Genomic DNA, 18,765 nt, shown 5'->3' on the forward strand with positions numbered 1-18,765 from the left:
GCCCTTCTCTGTCCTTTAATAAAATTAAATATTCTCTCTCAAGATCTCAGCGTACACTGTCCTTATCTTTACCATAAGGACACCTTATATTGTAAGTAATGCAGTGTCCGTACTTCCCAATAGACTATTACTAAGGATAGGAATAGCATCTTATTTGAAGTGATCAAGTATTTGTTGCAGGGATAAGTGAAGTAAGGATGGCGCCATGGTCTGAATGTGCCCCCCTTGCCTGCATTCATATGCTGAAATCCTAAACCTCAAAGATGATGGTCCTGTATTAGGAGATGGGCCTTTGGGTTTCATGTCTTATAAAAGAAGCTTCAGAAAGATCCCTAGCCCCTTCTGCCCTCTAAGAACATAGTGAAAAGGCATCAGCTATGAACCAGTAAGAGGGCCTTCACCAGAAGGTAACCATGCTGGTGCCCTGATCTTGGACTTCCAGCCTCCAGGACTGTCAGAAATAAATTTCTGTTGTTTATAAGCTACCCAGTCTGAGTTATAGTAGCCTGAATGGACTAAGACAGATGGACTCCTGGCTGCCCAGGCCAGGCCTGTATCTCTTTGACATCTGCTTCATGCCCTGGAGGAGCTAACCTTTCTCTGGCACAAACCTTTAATATGTCCCTTTCCCCTTTCCGAGTACAGATCTCATCCTTTATCCCAAGGCTACTGAATGCATGATTTAAACTTTAGAGAAAATATCATGTTATTTAGTGTTTTACCAGTTTTTAGGGTGGGACATTGGAATGTGTCACTCTCCCTCCTACATTTTTTTTTCTGACTAATGTTTCCTCTAATTTTCAAATCCTTTCATGGAGATTCTTCATACAGCAGGTGCTATCATTCAAAGCCTACAGAATGAATGGATGGATGAATGGATGTAAGAATGAACAGACCTGTGAGCAGGTCACAGCTTGGTTTACTGACAATGACCATTCTGAAAAATGCATGTGCTGTAGCCTCATTGTTATTTATATATTGCTTGACACATAGGGGAGAGACATGTAAAATATCTCTTATTGGCCTTTTCTCTGCATCTTACCTTGGTTTCTGTCAGTGGTTCCCAGCATTGAGGAGTAAGGACTAACCAGCGATATTAGACCTTATTGCTCAGAGAAAAAGACGTAGGACTCCACAGTTGAAAGTCAGCTGACCTCTGCTCATCACCCAGCTCAGCCCATTATTTTCCCTCTCCCGCAGCACCTGGGCATTCATCTGATCACTAGAGGTGACACCCTTCATTTCTATGATCCAAATCACCTCTCCACCAAAAGGAACACGCAGGCAGACTGCCTTTCAGAGAGCACCCTCACAGCTTTGGGGAGTGCCACAGCTCTGCTCACCCTTTCTGCACTGCAGTAGATACAAAAGGCGGAAAAGAGGAAGGGGGTGGGTGGTACTGCCCCCACTCCTACCACCAGCACCACAGCTGTTCAGAGGGTTAGTCTTCAAAACCACTTAATATTCCTGCAAACTCTGTCTTTTTAAAAAAAAAAAAAAAACGGTGGCCATGACAACTCTGAGCACAAAAACCAAGAGTAGGCTGTTTAGATTCTCGGGCACACATTATATGGAACACATTCTTTGTCCACAGGAATGTCTGGTAGGATGTACATTAGGTCCTAGTGAAACATTTCTATTTACAAATTGAAAGAAGACAGGGTAAACGCATGTCAACACTACTTTATTAACCTTTTTTTGAAAATGGAATTTTTATTATATATAACAAAAGCTATCAATTCAAGAATGAAAGAAACCCACACATCTCAGGGCATTTTTACACAGTATATATGTGTGTCCTGATTCCTGGGCAACCCCCAGGGGGCACCAAAGAGCTGTTTCCTTTTTTAGCACACAGGGATGTAAGAAATCCTGGGTGTTCTTTCCAGCCCGTAGATAGGTTCCAGTAGATAGGTTCTATTGTGCAGACCTCCTTGGATCAAACCAGGGCACAGGGAGCTGGGGGCCTGTATTACATTGTCAGTAATTTGGCTTTTGGTCAAATCTAAGGATAAACCTATCGAGATGCAGAGCACTTCAAGAGTTAAATCAGGAGTTTCAAGCAACAATGCCAGATTCTTGTTGAGAAGCAAATGGCTGTGGCTGAGCCACCTCAAGCTGCAGACAGTATCCAGGTATCCAGAGTGATCCAAGCCAACAGCAGAGCATATAATGCCAGCCGACTGACTAGGTCTCCTGGGCTCACTATGGCCCACCTACAGATTCTCGGGGTGCCAATTAAACTTCCTAAATTTATCTGAGAAGTAAACCAGGTGTAAAAATGTTAAGACAGAAATAGTGGTACAGGCAATTGCCCATTAACCACAGTGCTCAGCATATAGCTAACAGTGCATAAGCTTATCGGGATAAATGCTATTGAAAGAGACAACATTTTGATAAGAATACCCATAATCCAAGCTAAATTACGGGTCATACTTTTATAAGACACCACTATCCCCTGACACTCCTTCTAACTGGGATAACAATTATCTACCCATGTGACTTACCCTCTCAAAGTCTCGAAGAGCCTGGGTCTGCACCTGAAGGGGTCTTTCAAATGCTCTCAAGGAATGCCCAAAGGGGACCTTCTCACCACTTCTCCAGGTCTGTGACTGCGCTGGAGGGCCTCGATCTTTGGTGTCACTAAGAAAAGCTGCCAGTGAAACAGAACAACAGAAAATTTTATAAAATAGTGGCATTATGATCATCCCAACCTGCATGTTCCAGCAGAATTTGGTTTCTGCAAAATATGAACCAATTCTAGGCCACAGAGAAGCAGTTCACATACAATAGCCTGTGGTAGATCATATTAGTAGTGGTCCCCAGCACAGCACACTAGGTTATGTCCACACGCCTTTGTCATGTGATGTTCCTTCTCCTGCCATCAAAAAGTGGAGTCTATTTCTCTACCCCTTGAATCTGGGCTGGCTTAGTGACTTGCTTTGTACTAGAGAATGTGATGAAAATGCTGCTGTTGGATGCGTTCAGGAGACTAGGCCTTGAGAGGCCTTGCATTTCTGTTCTTGCCTTCCTAAAACCCCAAGACCACCTTGTTGTGAAGAAGCCCAGACTACCTTTCATGGGGAGGAAAGGCCAAGTACAGGGGGAATGAAGATGCTAGTCACCACTGCCAGACACTTGAGAAAGGCTGTCTCGGACCCTCATTCCCAGTCAAGCTGTCAGATTGTAGAAACAATAAACGTTGGAGAGGGTGTGGAGAAAAGGGAACCCTCTTGCACTGTTGGTGGGAATGTAAATTGATAGAGCCACTGTGGAGAACAGTATGGAGGTTCCTTAAAAAACTAAAAATAGAACTACCATATGACCCAGCAAACCCACTACTGGGCATATACCCTGAGAAAACCATAATTCAAAAAGATACATGTACCACAATATTCATTGCAGCACTATTTACAATAGCCAGCACATGGAAGCAACCTAAATGTCCATTGACAGATGAATGGATAAAGAAGATGTGGCACATATATACAATGGAATATTACTCAGCCATAAAAAGGAACAAAACTGAGTTATTTGTAATGAGGTGGATGGACCTAGAATCTGTCATACAGATCGAAGTAAGTCAGAAAGAGAAAAACAAATACCCTAAAAAAAACGGTACTGATGAAGTTAGGGGCAGGGCAGGAATAAAGACGCAGACGTAGAGAGTGGACTTGAGGACACGGTGGGTGGGAAGGGGAAGCTGGGACGAAGTGAGAGAGTGGCATGGACATATATACACTACCAAATGTAAAATAGATAGCTAGTGGGAAGCTGCTGCATAGCACAGGGAGATCAGCTCGATGCTTTGTGACGACCTAGAGAGGTGGGATAGGGAGGGTGGAGGGAGACGCAAGAGGGAGGAGATATGGGGATATATATATACGTATAGCTGATTCACTTTGTTATACAGCAGAAGTTAACACGCCATTGTAAAGCAATTATACTCCAATAAAGACATTAAAAAAAAAGCTGTCAGATTATTTGAGTGATCCCAAGTGAGACCAACAGAAGAAATGCCCAGTTTGCTAACATCCAGGATTGTGAGAAATAATAAACCATTGTTGTTTTAAGCCTTGAGTGGGCAAACTTTTTCTTAAAGGGCCAGAGAGTAAATATTTTAGGCTCATGGGCATCAACTCTGTCACAGCTACTCAACTCTGACCTGATAGCTCAAAGAAGATGCAGAAAATATGTTAGTGAATGAGCATGACTGTGCTTTTATAAAACTTTGTTTACAAATACTGGCAACTGGGCCTATGGGCTGCAGTTTGCTGACCCCTGTTTTAAGCCACTAAGTTTTATTTATTTATTTATTTTTAACATCTTTATTGGGGTATAATTGCTTAACATTGTTGTGTTAGTTGGTGCTGTATAACAAACTGAATCAGCTATACATATTTAAGCCACTAAGTTTTAGAGTGGTGTGTCGACATGACCAAAGATAACTGAAATAGCTTTATTTGAAATAAAAAATCAAGCTACTAGCTAAGAAGTATTTCTACATAATCTCTCTACAGAGGATCTTTTAGGTTATTGTATAGGAATAATTTCATTTATAGTTACTGCAACCAGTGAAACAGACTGATGTGATTAGTACACTCATTTAACTAATGAGTAAATAAAGGTTCAGCAAGTTTGCTTGCCCAAGATTACATTGCAAAAAGTGGCAGAACCAATCCCACATTCCTTCCGTACAACCTTCCTAGCAGTATGCTAATACTGTGTTATTTTAGTAGGGAAGGGGATTGTAACAGGCCTGAGAGTCAGGGAAAAACAGGCAAAGGGGAAGAGACACAGTCTTTCCATTAACCAAAGGAAGCATTGCCCTGGGAGAAGCTAGTGAAGGCTAAGCTGCTACTCACACTAGGCCTGCCTTGGAGAAGTTACACTGTAAAAGAATAAGAAATCAGGGCTTCCTTCAAGCATGGTATGCAAATGACCTCCGATTGAGGTGGGCTTGGGGTTGTAGACTCAGGCAGAAGACATAGAAAAATACATCTTTCTTGGCAGACAGTAAGAAGCAATGCACCTTTATTACTGAACAATTTTTTTTTTTTTAAATCAGAAAGAATGACAGGCATAGCAACACACTGAGATCCATAGACAGTGTCAGTGCAAGTGAGAGTGAAATGGGCTCTAGGTGACTCTGTACCCCACTGAGGAAAAGTTAACTAGACATAGACACATGGGCAAAGGTGATCTGAAAGGGCCAAGAAGAAAAATACCATAATATGCTCTTTTTCTGTCCTTTCCTTTTCTTTTCTTTTTTCCCCCTTTTTCTTTTCTCTTTCCTTCCTTCCTCCCTTGTATATTGTTATCTCCTTTGTCGAAAATTAATGGACCATATATGCATAGGCACCAAAAGCAAAGGCAACAAAAGCAAAAATAAACAAGTGGGACTACATCAAACTAATAAGCTTCTGTTCAGCAAAGGAAACCATCAATAGAATGAAAGGGCAACCTATGGGATGGGAGAATATATGCCTCCCTCCCTCCTTCCCTCTTTCTCTTTCTTTCTACAAACTTTCCAGAAGGAATGCAAGAAAAAGTCCCCAGATGCTTCAATCAACTTCTCAGAATTTTTTTTTAAATGCTCATTGCCGGGGTTCAATCCCTGGTCAAGGAAGTAAGATCCCACAAGCCACAGGGCACAGCCAAAAAAAAAAAAAGAAAGAAAGAAAGAAAAAGAAGAAAGACAAAAGGGTCAAGAAGATGATGACAAAGAGAAATATGAAGAAGATGAAGATTAAAAAAAATAATGACGATAAACAGTGTGGTTCCAGGGGCAGGTTTTTTCTTGTCTAGAAATATTTAACTACTCATTACATAACCAATTTTAAAGAAAAAAAAAGACGGTGGGGGGAATGTAAGGCCATATGATTTACATGATTTGTCTTTAAACTGGACACTGTACAGTGTCTTTTCATGTTTGTAAAAATAACATACTATCAAGTGTGTCTTTAGATAGCCCTATCCTTAATGGTATTTTCAATAGCCACTAACCTTGCCTGATAGAGTACAGGGGTTTACATTAGCACAGAAATTTAAAGCAGGTTTTATTGGTACACAGCACAAATTACTTACAGATAGAGTTGGGATTTTTCCCATTTTCAATTGTCTTTGATTCAGCTTGTTCAAAATAATTGTTGTTCTGTTAATTGTATACCACACTGTGATTGCAAATTAATAATAATAATAGTAGTAATCGGAATGGTTTTGTTGCTAACTTGATATTTCTAAGTAAATGCAAATGTTTTAATTAAAATAAGTTAGAAAAAAATGATTTTTTCCACATTTAGGTGAAATTAAATAGGCAATTAAATGGAAGAAAATTTGATAAAACAACCATACATTACAGTTAGATTCATAGGATATGGTAGAAAGGTAAGAGTCTTTGAAGATTGGATATGGACACAACAAAAATGTTAAAAAAAAAAATAATTGGATATGAATCCTGACCACTTGCTAATTGTGGGAATTTAGGCAAATCTCTTAATTTTGCTGAGCATCACTGCCTCTGTAAAAATGGGTATAATAATGCTTACCTCACAGAGCTTTCATATGGATTAAATGAAATAATCAGTGAAAGTGCCCAACCTAATATCTTTTTTATAATAGGCATTTTCTTCATTCCCCTTCTATTTTGCCCTAGTCCTTCAATTTTTACCTCAAAATGGAGACCCTTAATGCTCAAAATGAGTATGGTAGGCCCGTAGAATTTATAGATTTCACATACACAATTACAAAGGCTAATTTTAAGTGACTCCAAAGTCCTTAACACATTCAAATTAAAAACTTTCTTTCTACATTGTGCATATGAACAATCTGTGCTTCAAGGCTGGTGTGAAAAGGCAACTCACTTAGCAAAGTAAGTAAAACACCAAGTGAGTAAAAGTTTTTGTGAAAAATAGCTCCCAAAAGAGAGTTATTTTCACTTTGGTTTTGTAATTTAGGTAGACCCCTAGCTAATGTTAGTGCAGAAATGATATATTATTATGAATACATTAATAATAATAATAATATTTACTGGGTGTTTATTCCTTGACAAGCTCTGGACTAAGAGCTTTTCTAACCTCATTTATGAGGTTGACACTGTTATTATACTCATTTTAATGGTATATTAGAGATTTCATTTCAGTGGAAGAATCTATCTTAATCATTTTACAAGTGACTTTAACTTGCAATTACAGAACTGTTAAAAGTATGAAGAGTTGGGACTTCCCTGGTGGTGCAGTGGTTAAGAATCTGCCTGCCAATGCAGAGGACACGGGTTTGGGAAGATCCCACATGCCACGGAGCAACTAAGCCCGCAAGCCACAACTACTGAAGCTCATCCGCCTAGAGCCCGTGCTCCACAAGAGAAGCCACAGCAATGAGAAGCCCCCGCACCACAACAAAGAGTAGCCCCCGCCTGACGCAACTAGAGAAAACCTGCGCGTAGCAATGAAGACCCAATGCAGCGAAAAATAAATAAATTAATTTAAAAAAATTTTTTAATTAAAAAAAAGTATGAAGAGTTCACCTAAGTATTTCAGTTATGATTTACTGCACTGTTCTGGGAAGGTGGGGAATTATATACTACATGCCACGGTGAAATTAAAGGGTCTATAATTTAAGGGAATTATGATCAGCAGGAGACCAAGAATTTAGCAAAGCAAGTCCCACAACCTCCTTACCTGCTGCATGACTTGTTCTAGGTACCATCTCCCCATCATCTTCTGCAAAATAATCTCTGTGGAGAGAAACACATCATTAATTAATGAGACACCACCCCACACAGTGTCCAGTCCCTGGGTGGCAAGACATCTATTTTTATTTATTTCTCCACAATCATTAAGCCAGTACTATGTATCAGGGACAGTGTTAAGTGCTGGAAAGACAAAGACAAACCCCACAGGAAGGGTTTCTATCCTCAATAGGTATTTGTAGAGACAGCCATTGGACAAACAGTTCCACAAGCACTGAATTACTACTGTAGCAAGTGCTATGAAGGAATATGCAGAGTAATTTAACTAGTAGAGAGACTCAGAGGAACTCAGAGAAAAGAGCATTTAAACTGAGAGGAAGAGAATGTCAGCCAGATGAAAAATGGGAACAGAAGAGTGTTCCATCATGAGGGAACAGCAAGGACCCTGAGTCAGGGAGGAACTTGGCCTGTTAGAGGAACAGAGAAAGCCAATCTTGCAACCAGACCATGCAGGGCCCTGAGGGATGGAGTAAGGATATGAGTTTTTTGTGCAGGTCAATGGGAAACCACTGAAGGATTTGAAATGAGGGAATGAATGGTAAGTGACCAGATTTAGACTTTAGATCATTCTGGCTGTTGAGTGACACTGTGTAGAGGGAACAAAAGTAGTTGGGGAAAGCAAGAAGTTGTGATAGTTTTAACTAAGGGATAGGACAGGAGAAATGGAGAGAAGCAAAAAAAAAAAAAAAATCTAGATGTGTTTAGGAAGTAGAATTGACCTAGAAAACTTGGAAAACAGACAAAGTCCATTAATGGAAATGTTAAAAACACCATGATGCAGTAGCCAGAGGTGTATCTGTCCAGCACAGTGAAGGCCACCATTCCTAGCACAGAAGGGGAAAAAAGTCTCAAAATGTATTAACAAATACTTGTTAAGCACCCACTATGTTTTTAGGCAACAGTTTTAAGCTCCACAAATGTAGCAGTGAACAAAACAGACCAAAATGCCTGCACTCATGGAACTAATATTATAGTAAAAGGAAACAAAAAAGCAAAATGTACAGTAGCAATTGGGGACAGATACTATAAAAAATTAATGTAGGGGGCTTCCCTGGTGGCGCAGTGGTTGGGAGTCCACCTGCCGACGCAGGGGACACGGGTTTGTGCCCCGGTCCGGGAAGATCCCACGTGCCGCGGAGTGGCTGGGCCCGTGAGCCATGGCCGCTGGGCCTGCATGTCCAGAGCCTGTGCTCTGCAGCGGGAGGGGCCACAGCAGTGAGAGGCCCGCGTACCGCAAAAAAAAAAAAAAAAAAAAAAAAAAAAAAACCCAGAAAACTGCAAAGGCTTTGAGAATAAAGACCGTATCCTTAATCCTTAAAAAAAAAAAAAAAATTAATGTAGGGAATAGAGGTAGGGAATCCTGGAGCTATGGGGAGGAGAAGGGGATTGCAATTTTCAGGAGGCAAAGTTTCTCTGAGAAGCAATAATATGAGTATTTGGGCAGAGTCTTCTAAGCAGGGGACATCAAATGCAAAGGCTCTTAGGAGGGAGCATGCCAGAGCATTTCTGGAACAACAAGGAGGCCAGTGTGGCTGGGCAGACTGAGTAGCAGGAGGTGAGCTGAAGGAAATAATAGGAAAGTTGGGCAGAGGGCAGATTGTATAAAGCCTTTGGGACATTGACAGAAATTTAGTCACTGGAGTCTTGTGAGTCAAAAAAAAGAGGTGAACGGAGTGACAAATGTTTTGAAAGGTCTGGCTAATGTTTTGACAACAGACTCTCTGGGTGGAGAAGGCAGAAACAGGGAGGTTATTGCAATAATCCTACAGAGAGATGCTTTCAACATTTAGCTTATTCCTTAAACCCCTGGGTACTCCCAGTTAGTTGTTCTAAAAATAATTATATTGCCAGAGATTTAGAAGGCTTCTCTTTTTAAAAGCCAGAAGACATTCACAGAGAGGCAGAAGAGAGCCTGGCATTTATTCAGAAACTGTTGGTGTTCTTTCTTCTCTGCCTCAGGGCTGGATCTTGGCATAAATCTTCACTTTGTTAAGTTCCAGATGGACATGAAAGTACCAGACAGGGCACGCTGGACTATACCCACCACCTGGTGATTCTTTATTATTCAAAAGCAGATCACCAGCTTGGGGTTCTTCCAGGCCCTCTGTCTCTTCCCCTTCTCCACTTCTCATTAAAAACTTTCCCTGAGAGTGAAGAAGGAAAGAGATGAATGTACTACTTATGGGTTTCCCTCTGTTGAGAAAAAGTAGGGCAAGGATTTTGAAACTATCAGCTAGAACAATGTCTTGAAAAATTTGTGGGGAAAAAACTTATAATTAGCTGCTGGTATTCATGCATTGGATGGATTCCTTTGTGCTCAGCCCACAGACCTGGGTAACTGTGTATCTGCTGTCAGGAGCAAAGCCATTCCTCAGGCCAAATTCAGCCCATCCAACAAGCTTGATTTGGTCAATACAAGGTTGATCCATTTCTAACTTCTCTTGCAAAATGAATGGGTCTGGCAATACTGGGCCTGCCTTCCCACACAGGGGGATAACCTGCTGCCTTTAAACAGAAGAGACATGTTCTCCAGTTTGCCACAGTTCCCGTCACTCCCTCTTTTTGTAATCCCAGCTCGTGCGCTCATTTATGATACTAGCCTGGCTCCTTATAGGTCTCTGAGGCTGTCACCCTGGTATAGATCAAATGCAGACAAAATTTTTATTTCTGCTTTAAGACACTGTCTTGGGTTACCTATTGGCTTCAGTACACAATTCATTAATTTGCGATGCTAAGCTACTAAGTCACTTTTACCACTGGGCTTCCGCTTCCTTAAATATGTGTAAAAGACATGCATGAATTTCTAAGGTTCCTTGCAGTAATTACACAATGCTATTCTCCTAGATGCTAACAGTATTAAAACCCATTTTAATACTTTCTAAGGATGGGGGAACTTTCCAGACATGATCTCATTCAATTCTCCTTGCTCCGAAGAGTCCATATTCTAGACCAGGAGCAAGTTACAACAAGGCGATGCATATGCCACAAGATACTTCACCTTCTCCCCAACCCCACACTCACCCTGAGCTGGCTGCCTGCCTATGAAGCAATACCAGAAGGGTAGACAGGTCACTTTGGATGAATACTGAGTTAATGGGCTTTTTGTAGTCTCAGGAGATTTTTTAAAAATCACTTTAACTCTGTTAACAGCTCAAGTTCCCTCTCATATTGCCAGAGAGTGGGGCTCACTCAGCTGCTTCCGAAAGGTTGGTAAGGAATTTGATGCTTCCCCAGAGAAGGGGCACATGGTGAAGAAACACACGGTCTACGTCTAGGGGATTGCAATTTGTGACAATATCTGATAAACCAAAATGCAAAGAGAATTGGGGTATGCTAGAGACAGACTCCAAGCCTGGCCACACAGACACACACACACACACACACACACACACAGCGGTAACATATGTTGGTAAATTTTTCTCTATTACCCAAGCCCAGAAAAAATGGTATACCCTTGTCCTAGTTTCTCAAATTCAAGTGTTTCTAGTTTTTTTTTTTTTAAAAAAAACATCAGTCAATGAATGACTGATGCTCAACTAGCATGTGGTTCACCAGGGCACTTACAGCTCTCCTGCATAGATGTACATATATAATCTTTCCCCAAAGATACTTCTATCTTATCAATATGTGTTACCTGCATGTTTTACCTTACATGCTTTTCTTGTATAAATGAACTAAACTCTCCCTCAGTGAGCCTTATCTTCTTGCTCGCTACCTCACCAATGTGTCAATACTGATACCAATTCCACTAAAGTCATACTTACTAATTTTTTTTTTTTTTTTTTTTTTTGGCTGCACTGCACAGCACGCGGGATCTTAGTTCCCCAATCAGGGATTGAACCTGCACCCCCTGTAGTAGAAGCTCGGGGTCTTAACCACTGAACCGCCAGGGAATTCCCCATACTTACTAATTTTTGCTGAGACACTCTCCTGCTTAATTTGAAGAACCAAACAGTTTCCAAGTACAACCCACCTACCAGCTGTTCACCCACTTAATTTCTGCCTGGTGTATCACCCGCATTTTCCTGACTTGCTGATAAGGAGCTCTGAAGATACTGGACCCAAACAATACATCAACATTCAATACCCCACAGTACTAGCTTTTCCTACAGTTTTCCAGGGTGATTAGGTTGAGGATGATCAGAAAATAACTGCTCCTCTCAGAGCTGTCTGCTACATTCTGATACTCTGATGCTGTCAAACTGTGCTCTGGTGATTTCTTCCAGTAGTTTTCTAAGTATGGTAGTTTCAGTTACATTAGGACTAGCCAAGGACTCAATTTTGCTTTTCTTGAAAATGGCCATTCATATGGCTCCTTTCCAAGATGTGAGCAGCTCACTGGTCCCACTAGTCTGGTCTCTCATAACATTGGGAGGAGGGGTCGAAACTTGGGTCCTTCCTTACCAAAGGGTAACACCAAGATGGAGCCTGCAGAGGGATATTTTCTATAAGGCAGCCATTGACCATCCTTTGCAAACTGCGTATTTGGTGTTATTGCCTTGTATTTTGGTCTGTTTTATTTGTGGACTGAGAAAAGTAATGAATCGTGTTAATGGACCATATTATTCATGAACAAGGGCAAGATGGCAATCATACAACTTCAACATTACAAAGCAGGTCTGCAACAATTCTTTGAACACTACGAGATACTAGTATCGCAGACCAAAACCACCCCAAACTATATCTAAGGAGCTGTTGTCTGTCGAGGCCCCATTAATTTCCTTTCCTTGGTCAGCCTATTAAGATGACTAACCTAGGGCTACTTCTTCCCGTAAGAGTGTCCAAACCCCCAAAGTGGCGGTTGCTTTTCCAGGCTGCCTCCCCGAGGCAATCACACACACTCAGGCCGTCGGGGCACCACACCGTCTGCCCCCCACCCCCCACTTTATCGAGCGCCACAACCCTTCCTTCACGGTGAGGCTGAGGAACAAAGGCCATCTCCCAGAGGCACTTTCTGTCTCTCAAACTCCTTCTTATATGCCTTCCTCATTATGAACAAAAGTTCAGGAGGAGGAAAAGCAATCTGCCATACCAGCACTTAGAGCAAAAAACTGGGCCTTGGTTGCTCTTTTTAGAGTTTTTCGTTCCATTTCATAAACATTTATTGAGAAGTTGCTTGTATGACAAGCTCCAAAAACATAAAGGTGAAAAAGAAATGCCCTGAAATCAAGGTGCCCAGAGTTGTCTACTGGGGGAGGTGGACAGGATTCAAAGAGATAATGAGTAGAAGGATGAGATTGAAAACAGAAATCTCAGAACGTAAATGAGACAGCAATTATTTTGTCCCGATGAGAAGTGGGGGGTCTAGGAAATCTACAGAAAACAGAGAACACTGAATTCAGGCCTTGGAGGATAGGTATGAATACATAAAGAAGCATGACAAAGGCCCCCAAATAGGAAAATAAAGGGTGTGTTCAGGGCTTTATTTTGCTCCCCCCAACCTGAGTAAGTATTAACTGCTCCTCAGGACCCCTTCCAACTTCCTTTTTACCTTTCCCCTCCTCAAGCCTTCCTCCCCCAAACTCTAACCCTGAGGCAGGAGTATTAGGGGGAGTCAAAGGGAAAACCAGTTTTTCATCTACACTTCTCTCCTCAAGCACTACAGCTTCATCTAACTACTTGGAATCCCTAAAGGTGATTTAACATAACATATCATCAGCAAGAAAGGATTAGGACTATGATTTATACTAGAGTAAAAATGTGTACAGATACTGGCTATACAGAGTAGCAGCGAATCCAGAGGAGTAAAAAGGCTGGGGGGTTACGATGGTAGAAAATACAAGTGAATATCTTCCTTTTTAAAAATTTCTTACTATTTTTATACTAAAAGGTTAATTCTTCTTTAAAAAGTTAAGGAACATGTTCTGATCTATTTACACTGGTCTTCTTTCAAGGCCCTTGATAAAAGATAAAATATGTAAGGGATTAGTCTCAGTGTGGCCGTCTCAGATAGTGGGGGATGTGTAGTACGACAGGAAGATTGCCCAAGTTTGCTGTTTACTGGGGCCCAAACACACACCCTGTTCTAATTCCATATTTTTAAAGCTCGTTTGACATGAATTTCTAGATTCTGATTCAAATAAAAGAAATCTTTCTAATGTTCAAGCATCTCTTTTTCATGTTTTAAATTTATATCCACAATCAACCCTTGCAGATATAAACGGGCCAGAAGGACGAGGAGAACTGTGGCCTACTTTCTTTAATACGTGATGCTTCAGCTCTGAGGATTTTTGAATGGTAGGGTTTCACAAGTAGTGCCAACTTAGAAACAAAGACATCTACAGGTAATAGTCTTCAGACTGCCTGTGCGTAACTTTACAGTTCAACGTGTTTTCTTACACTGGAATTTTCCTCAGCACTAATCTTGAATTAAACGACCGTTATCATTATATTGTGGACAACCATTGCCACCCACCACCATTTATTGACTGACTGATACTTTCCGGGCATTATCTCATTCAATTCTCACAAAATTCAGTAGGTACTGTTACCCCTATTTTACAGATGAGGAAACAAGAGGCCTAGAATGATGAAGTAATTTGCCCAAGATTATCCAGCTAGTTGGTGGTAAGCCTGAACTTGAAAGCTGTATCTGTCTGACTCCAAACTTTTACTCGTCCAACATGCCCTATTTCTACCCACACTTTTGCCAGGAGCCTCCTTTGTACCCGCCTGGACTCCAGGGAAATGACCCCTGAGAAAGTGAGGTGAAGGGAAGTGTGGGCAGTGCTGCTGTGGGGAGGAGATGCAATTTAGACTCAAATCCTGACACAAATTTGTTTCCTGGGACACCAACTCATCCCCAATACATACAAAGCTCACAGTGGAGTATTTGAGTACTGGTATAACAGATGCCATGTGACAAATGAATTAAAATCCTAAAAAGGAAGTGGCAAGTATGACTTTTTACATAGGTTCTATCCTGAAAAGTAAGTCATCCACTATTTTATACTTCCCTATCTCTACCCACATTCCTCCAAATATTCATGCCTCCCCTGAATCCTTTCTGTAATAACACTTGGCATTGTCCCTAAAAGACAAAGGGAATAAGCTGACAGCCAGGAGAGGCGATGGAAATAGACACAATCAAAATTGGGAAGGCCCTTAGTGAACAAGCTCTGAGACTTCTCAGATCTTTTTTTCTCTTGCCAAGAGAGACACTGAGTATATCTTCTCTGCTCCAAATATTGCCAATATCCCCCATTTGGCAACAGAATTGCAAAAACATACATTCAAATGCAAATAGGGTAGAAGTCACAGATGCAGAGCACAAGACTGTTGTATAATAAATACAGCGAGATTATAATTTTTTTTTCTCATCTCAAGACCTATCATTATAACCTCTGCAAGCTAGAATGCTTAACTGGCAAAGCCCCTCAGAACAGAGAAAGCATCACTTGTGAGTCTCCCTCTGCATGCTGACTAAGTGTGAGCTGACTTGGCATGGGTACAGTACCATCCACTTTTCTCCAGTACAGGCTGCAATTACACCCTTCACTCAACAGGATCTATTCACTGAGTGTGGCCGTGGCCAGATGGAACTCTGGGAGGCAGTTTTCTGTAGTGCTAAGTCCTCAATAGCTACCAGGAGCTACAAGCATCACTGTGCATCACTGTGCATCTGCAACAACTTGAGTTTTATGACTTATTTTCCTCCTGCACTGTCTTTATCCTAAAAGGAACTAACATTTTTCATGCTGCTATTCCTCAAGGTTCAGAGAAACCTCTTAAACAGATAAAAGGCGGTTCAAATAATTATTTTCCTCACTTTGCCTTATGAGCTTATTAGACATGCAAATATCTAATAAATTCTCTTCCCTGTCCCCTGCATCAGCCAGGACACTGACATCACGCTTTCAAAAGAGATGTGAAAATAATCTTCTCTGAATTCAGCCACATCACTCAGGGATGGTATATGGTCTCTCCACCTACTTCTGAAACTTAGCTTGTGCTTTTTACCCTTGGTCCTGGCAATGCAGTTTCCATTAACAACCACTATTCACAAGGCACTGGGGAATGCCGAGGCTGTGGCTCAGTCTATCTCAGAGCCCCTGACCAAACATCAAGAGATAGATGATTTTTTTTCTGTTTTCACCTGATCTTTTATTTGCATAATCTTTTACTTTTTCCTTCCTTTATAGTGCCTGATTTTAATGATTTTTAAAGAATTATGTGTTCTTTCCAGAAATTTTGGAAAGGAGAAATGTGTACAGGAAAAATAAAAAATACAAAATGCTACCACTTAAAGGCAACATTGAGAAAGAGTTTCATGTATTTCTTTTTAGCTGTTCTTCAGTTTATATGCCTGTGTGAATTCCACAAAATAGAAATAACATCGAACATGCAATTTAGCATCTTGATTTTATTCCTATTATTGAAATGACAGGTTTTGAGGATTGTACTTTTAGGGGAAGAGGAAGAGCCAGGGGAGGAGGAGAAAAGCTGCCCATTAACCTGCCCAATATTAGAAAGAATGAATCTAGAGTCTTCCTTCTCAGTGTGGTTTTACAATGTACTGGAACAAAACTTATAGAATCCCAGAGGATAATAAAATTAACTGAGGGTTACCAAGGGTGGGGGACTGTTAAAGCAGCAAGAGATTCTAAAGCAGTGCTGAAAATGATTCGAAGAGCTGACCCTGAGGTCTCGGGTCAGTAGGGAGATGAATGAGGAGCAGATGGCCTGGAAGATATGAAGGAGTAAGTGATAAGGTAAACTGAATATTCAGAAAGCATGAAGAGATGGAGGAATTGACCTTGTGGTCAGGGAATATAATTTCAGTGTTAAGGATCTTAAGGACAGAGAACTTGGAGTGAGGATGAGCTACAAAGGATGGCTGTGTTCATGGTGTGCTGAAGTGATTTAGAGTTAAGGAACTGTGAGGTCAAGTTACAGCAGTAATATACACTTGTGCATTGTGACCTGTCTAGAATGTCAGCACCCTGAAGGCAGGGTTTTTATATCATTCACTGTCAGCTACCCAGCATTTAAGAAGTCTAGATCGTAACAGGAATTTGATGTATATTTCTTAAACAACGAATAAATACCATTTGAATGTATAATGGCATCAAGATTTGATAACCTGCTGTATCCATTCCAGAGTAAAGAGACACCTACCAAACAGATATTCACATGAGCCTTGCAGGGAATGTTCTCTAGAAAGTTCTTAACTGAGGATCTGCTATGTGCTAGAAATATTGTAAGATACTGAAGATTAAGAGACAAAAGACAGTGCCTTCTTCCAATAAACTTATAGAGTATGTAAAATACCAAGTAAACTAACGAGCCACATGCAGTAACAGAGAAGGCAGAGTGTGCTCTGGCTATAGAGAACATCCAGAAGTAGATTCCAAAAATAATTCCAAACGGAGATAATGCTGAAACTAACCTCTAAAGAATAAACAAAGTTATCCTAGCAAAGGCAACGCCAGGTGTGTAGGCGGGAACAACTGGTATATTAAGGCCCACTCATAATAATTTTAGCTCAGGATGAGTAAAGAGACACCAGCTCCCTAGGTCTTCTGGCAATAACTCTGCCCCCCAAGGCACCAATAATCTGGAAATCTATAAATAATGCACAGAAGAATCTTTTCTAAGACCAACTCAGTTCCAAACTTTACATGTTGTCACTTGGTAGAATAAATGTAAGTTTCTTTCTGCTATAAAAACATATACTGACTTAGCTTTAAAGCAGCATAGAAGGGATGTTATCCATAATCCCATAACCAAATACAGCATCTATTTTTTTCTCTCCTTGCAATAGACATCCTAATGTGTTTGCAGAACTTTGAAGTAATTTATATCCACTTTTACTTTCTTATATTGAAATTTTCTGTTTATCATTTCAGGAAACACTTTAGGATGGTAACAGAGATTAATAGCAATAGTGAAGCATTTTACCCTGGAGAGGCTAAAAGTTGAGAATGTTGCTACTGACTCACCTGGGATTATCCTAGGATATGCCATTTTATGTCAGTGTGCCTCCACTTCCCCTTCTGCAATATAGGGACTCAGGTCTTGAAAAAGATATTTAAATGGAATGAAATATCCTTCATTTTAATATGAGTTATATGAGTCTAAACCCTGAGCAAGTTGCAATGTATTTTCAAGAACTAGAAGTGTTTGACACAGTTATTCTACTTCTGAACATCTATCATTCAAAAATAATCCCATGGAAGAAGATGCTTTATGCACCTAGAGTTTATCAAGAATTACTTATAATAGTTAAAAACTGGAAACCTAAAGGACTCACTATAGGGTAATGATTAAGTAAAGTATTATAATATGACATGACGTTATTCCACATTATGAATAATAATGCTCCACATTATGAAGTGGAAAATATATTCTCTAATTGTATGAAGTGCTAGAAATGACTCAGTTTTCTTTGTCAGTCAATGCTTTCTACATATCAGCAGTTATTGCTTCTTTACACTCTTCTACCTTGGCCAGGATAAGTAGACACCAGGTGCAGGTTACCTCTTCCCTAGTTGGCCTTGGAAAAGCAAAGGGAGAAAGACATTTCTGCATAATGGAACACACAGAAAGAAAAGGAGATAATGAGATAATGGAGATAATGAGACAGATTAAGGGAAAATGTATTAGAAACTACTAAAATGCTATGAAAAATACAAGTTGTTGTTGTTATAATAGTCTATGACTAGTGAAGTGCTTCAGCCATGAAAAAAAAAGAAAATTCAGATCATGCTTGTCTTGATGATCATAGAGCTCAGAAGATGTCCTGAGACAGAGGAAAACAACTCCTCAGTGCTTCTGAATGTTTCAAAATAGAATTGGATAGAGCTACCTTGGGTCACCATGACATCTCTTTTATTCTGGACTTTCTTCTAACTTTAAATGCTATTTGAATTTTTGCCAGGGACAACTTGTGGAATGTTCTGAGCCCAGTTTGGAATTTTATTTATAGAATAAAATTTCAATTTCTCTGCCCATTTCAATAGGAGCAGTGTCCCAGTGCATCTACTGAATGGATGGATACTCCACACAGCCTTGTA

The 18,765-nt window shown here is 40.4% G+C and overlaps 1 protein-coding gene across 18 annotated transcripts in view; it reads right to left on the reverse strand.

Moving 5' to 3' along the window:
* Positions 1 to 18,765, reverse strand: part of PDE4DIP (phosphodiesterase 4D interacting protein) — a 288,606-nt gene that overhangs the window by 228,203 nt on the left and 41,638 nt on the right. For all 18 annotated transcript variants that reach the window (XM_033436759.2, XM_049702195.1, XM_049702221.1 and 15 more), the window contains exons 2-3: positions 7,680 to 7,735; positions 2,508 to 2,653 (exon numbers count right to left, since the gene is read on the reverse strand). In XM_033436759.2, coding sequence (XP_033292650.2) covers positions 2,508 to 2,653; positions 7,680 to 7,735 — 202 coding nt within the window. The remainder of the gene's footprint in view (positions 1 to 2,507; positions 2,654 to 7,679; positions 7,736 to 18,765) is intronic.

Source organism: Orcinus orca, chromosome 1 (genome assembly GCF_937001465.1).
Source record: "Orcinus orca chromosome 1, mOrcOrc1.1, whole genome shotgun sequence".
Lineage (NCBI taxonomy): Eukaryota > Metazoa > Chordata > Mammalia > Artiodactyla > Delphinidae > Orcinus > Orcinus orca.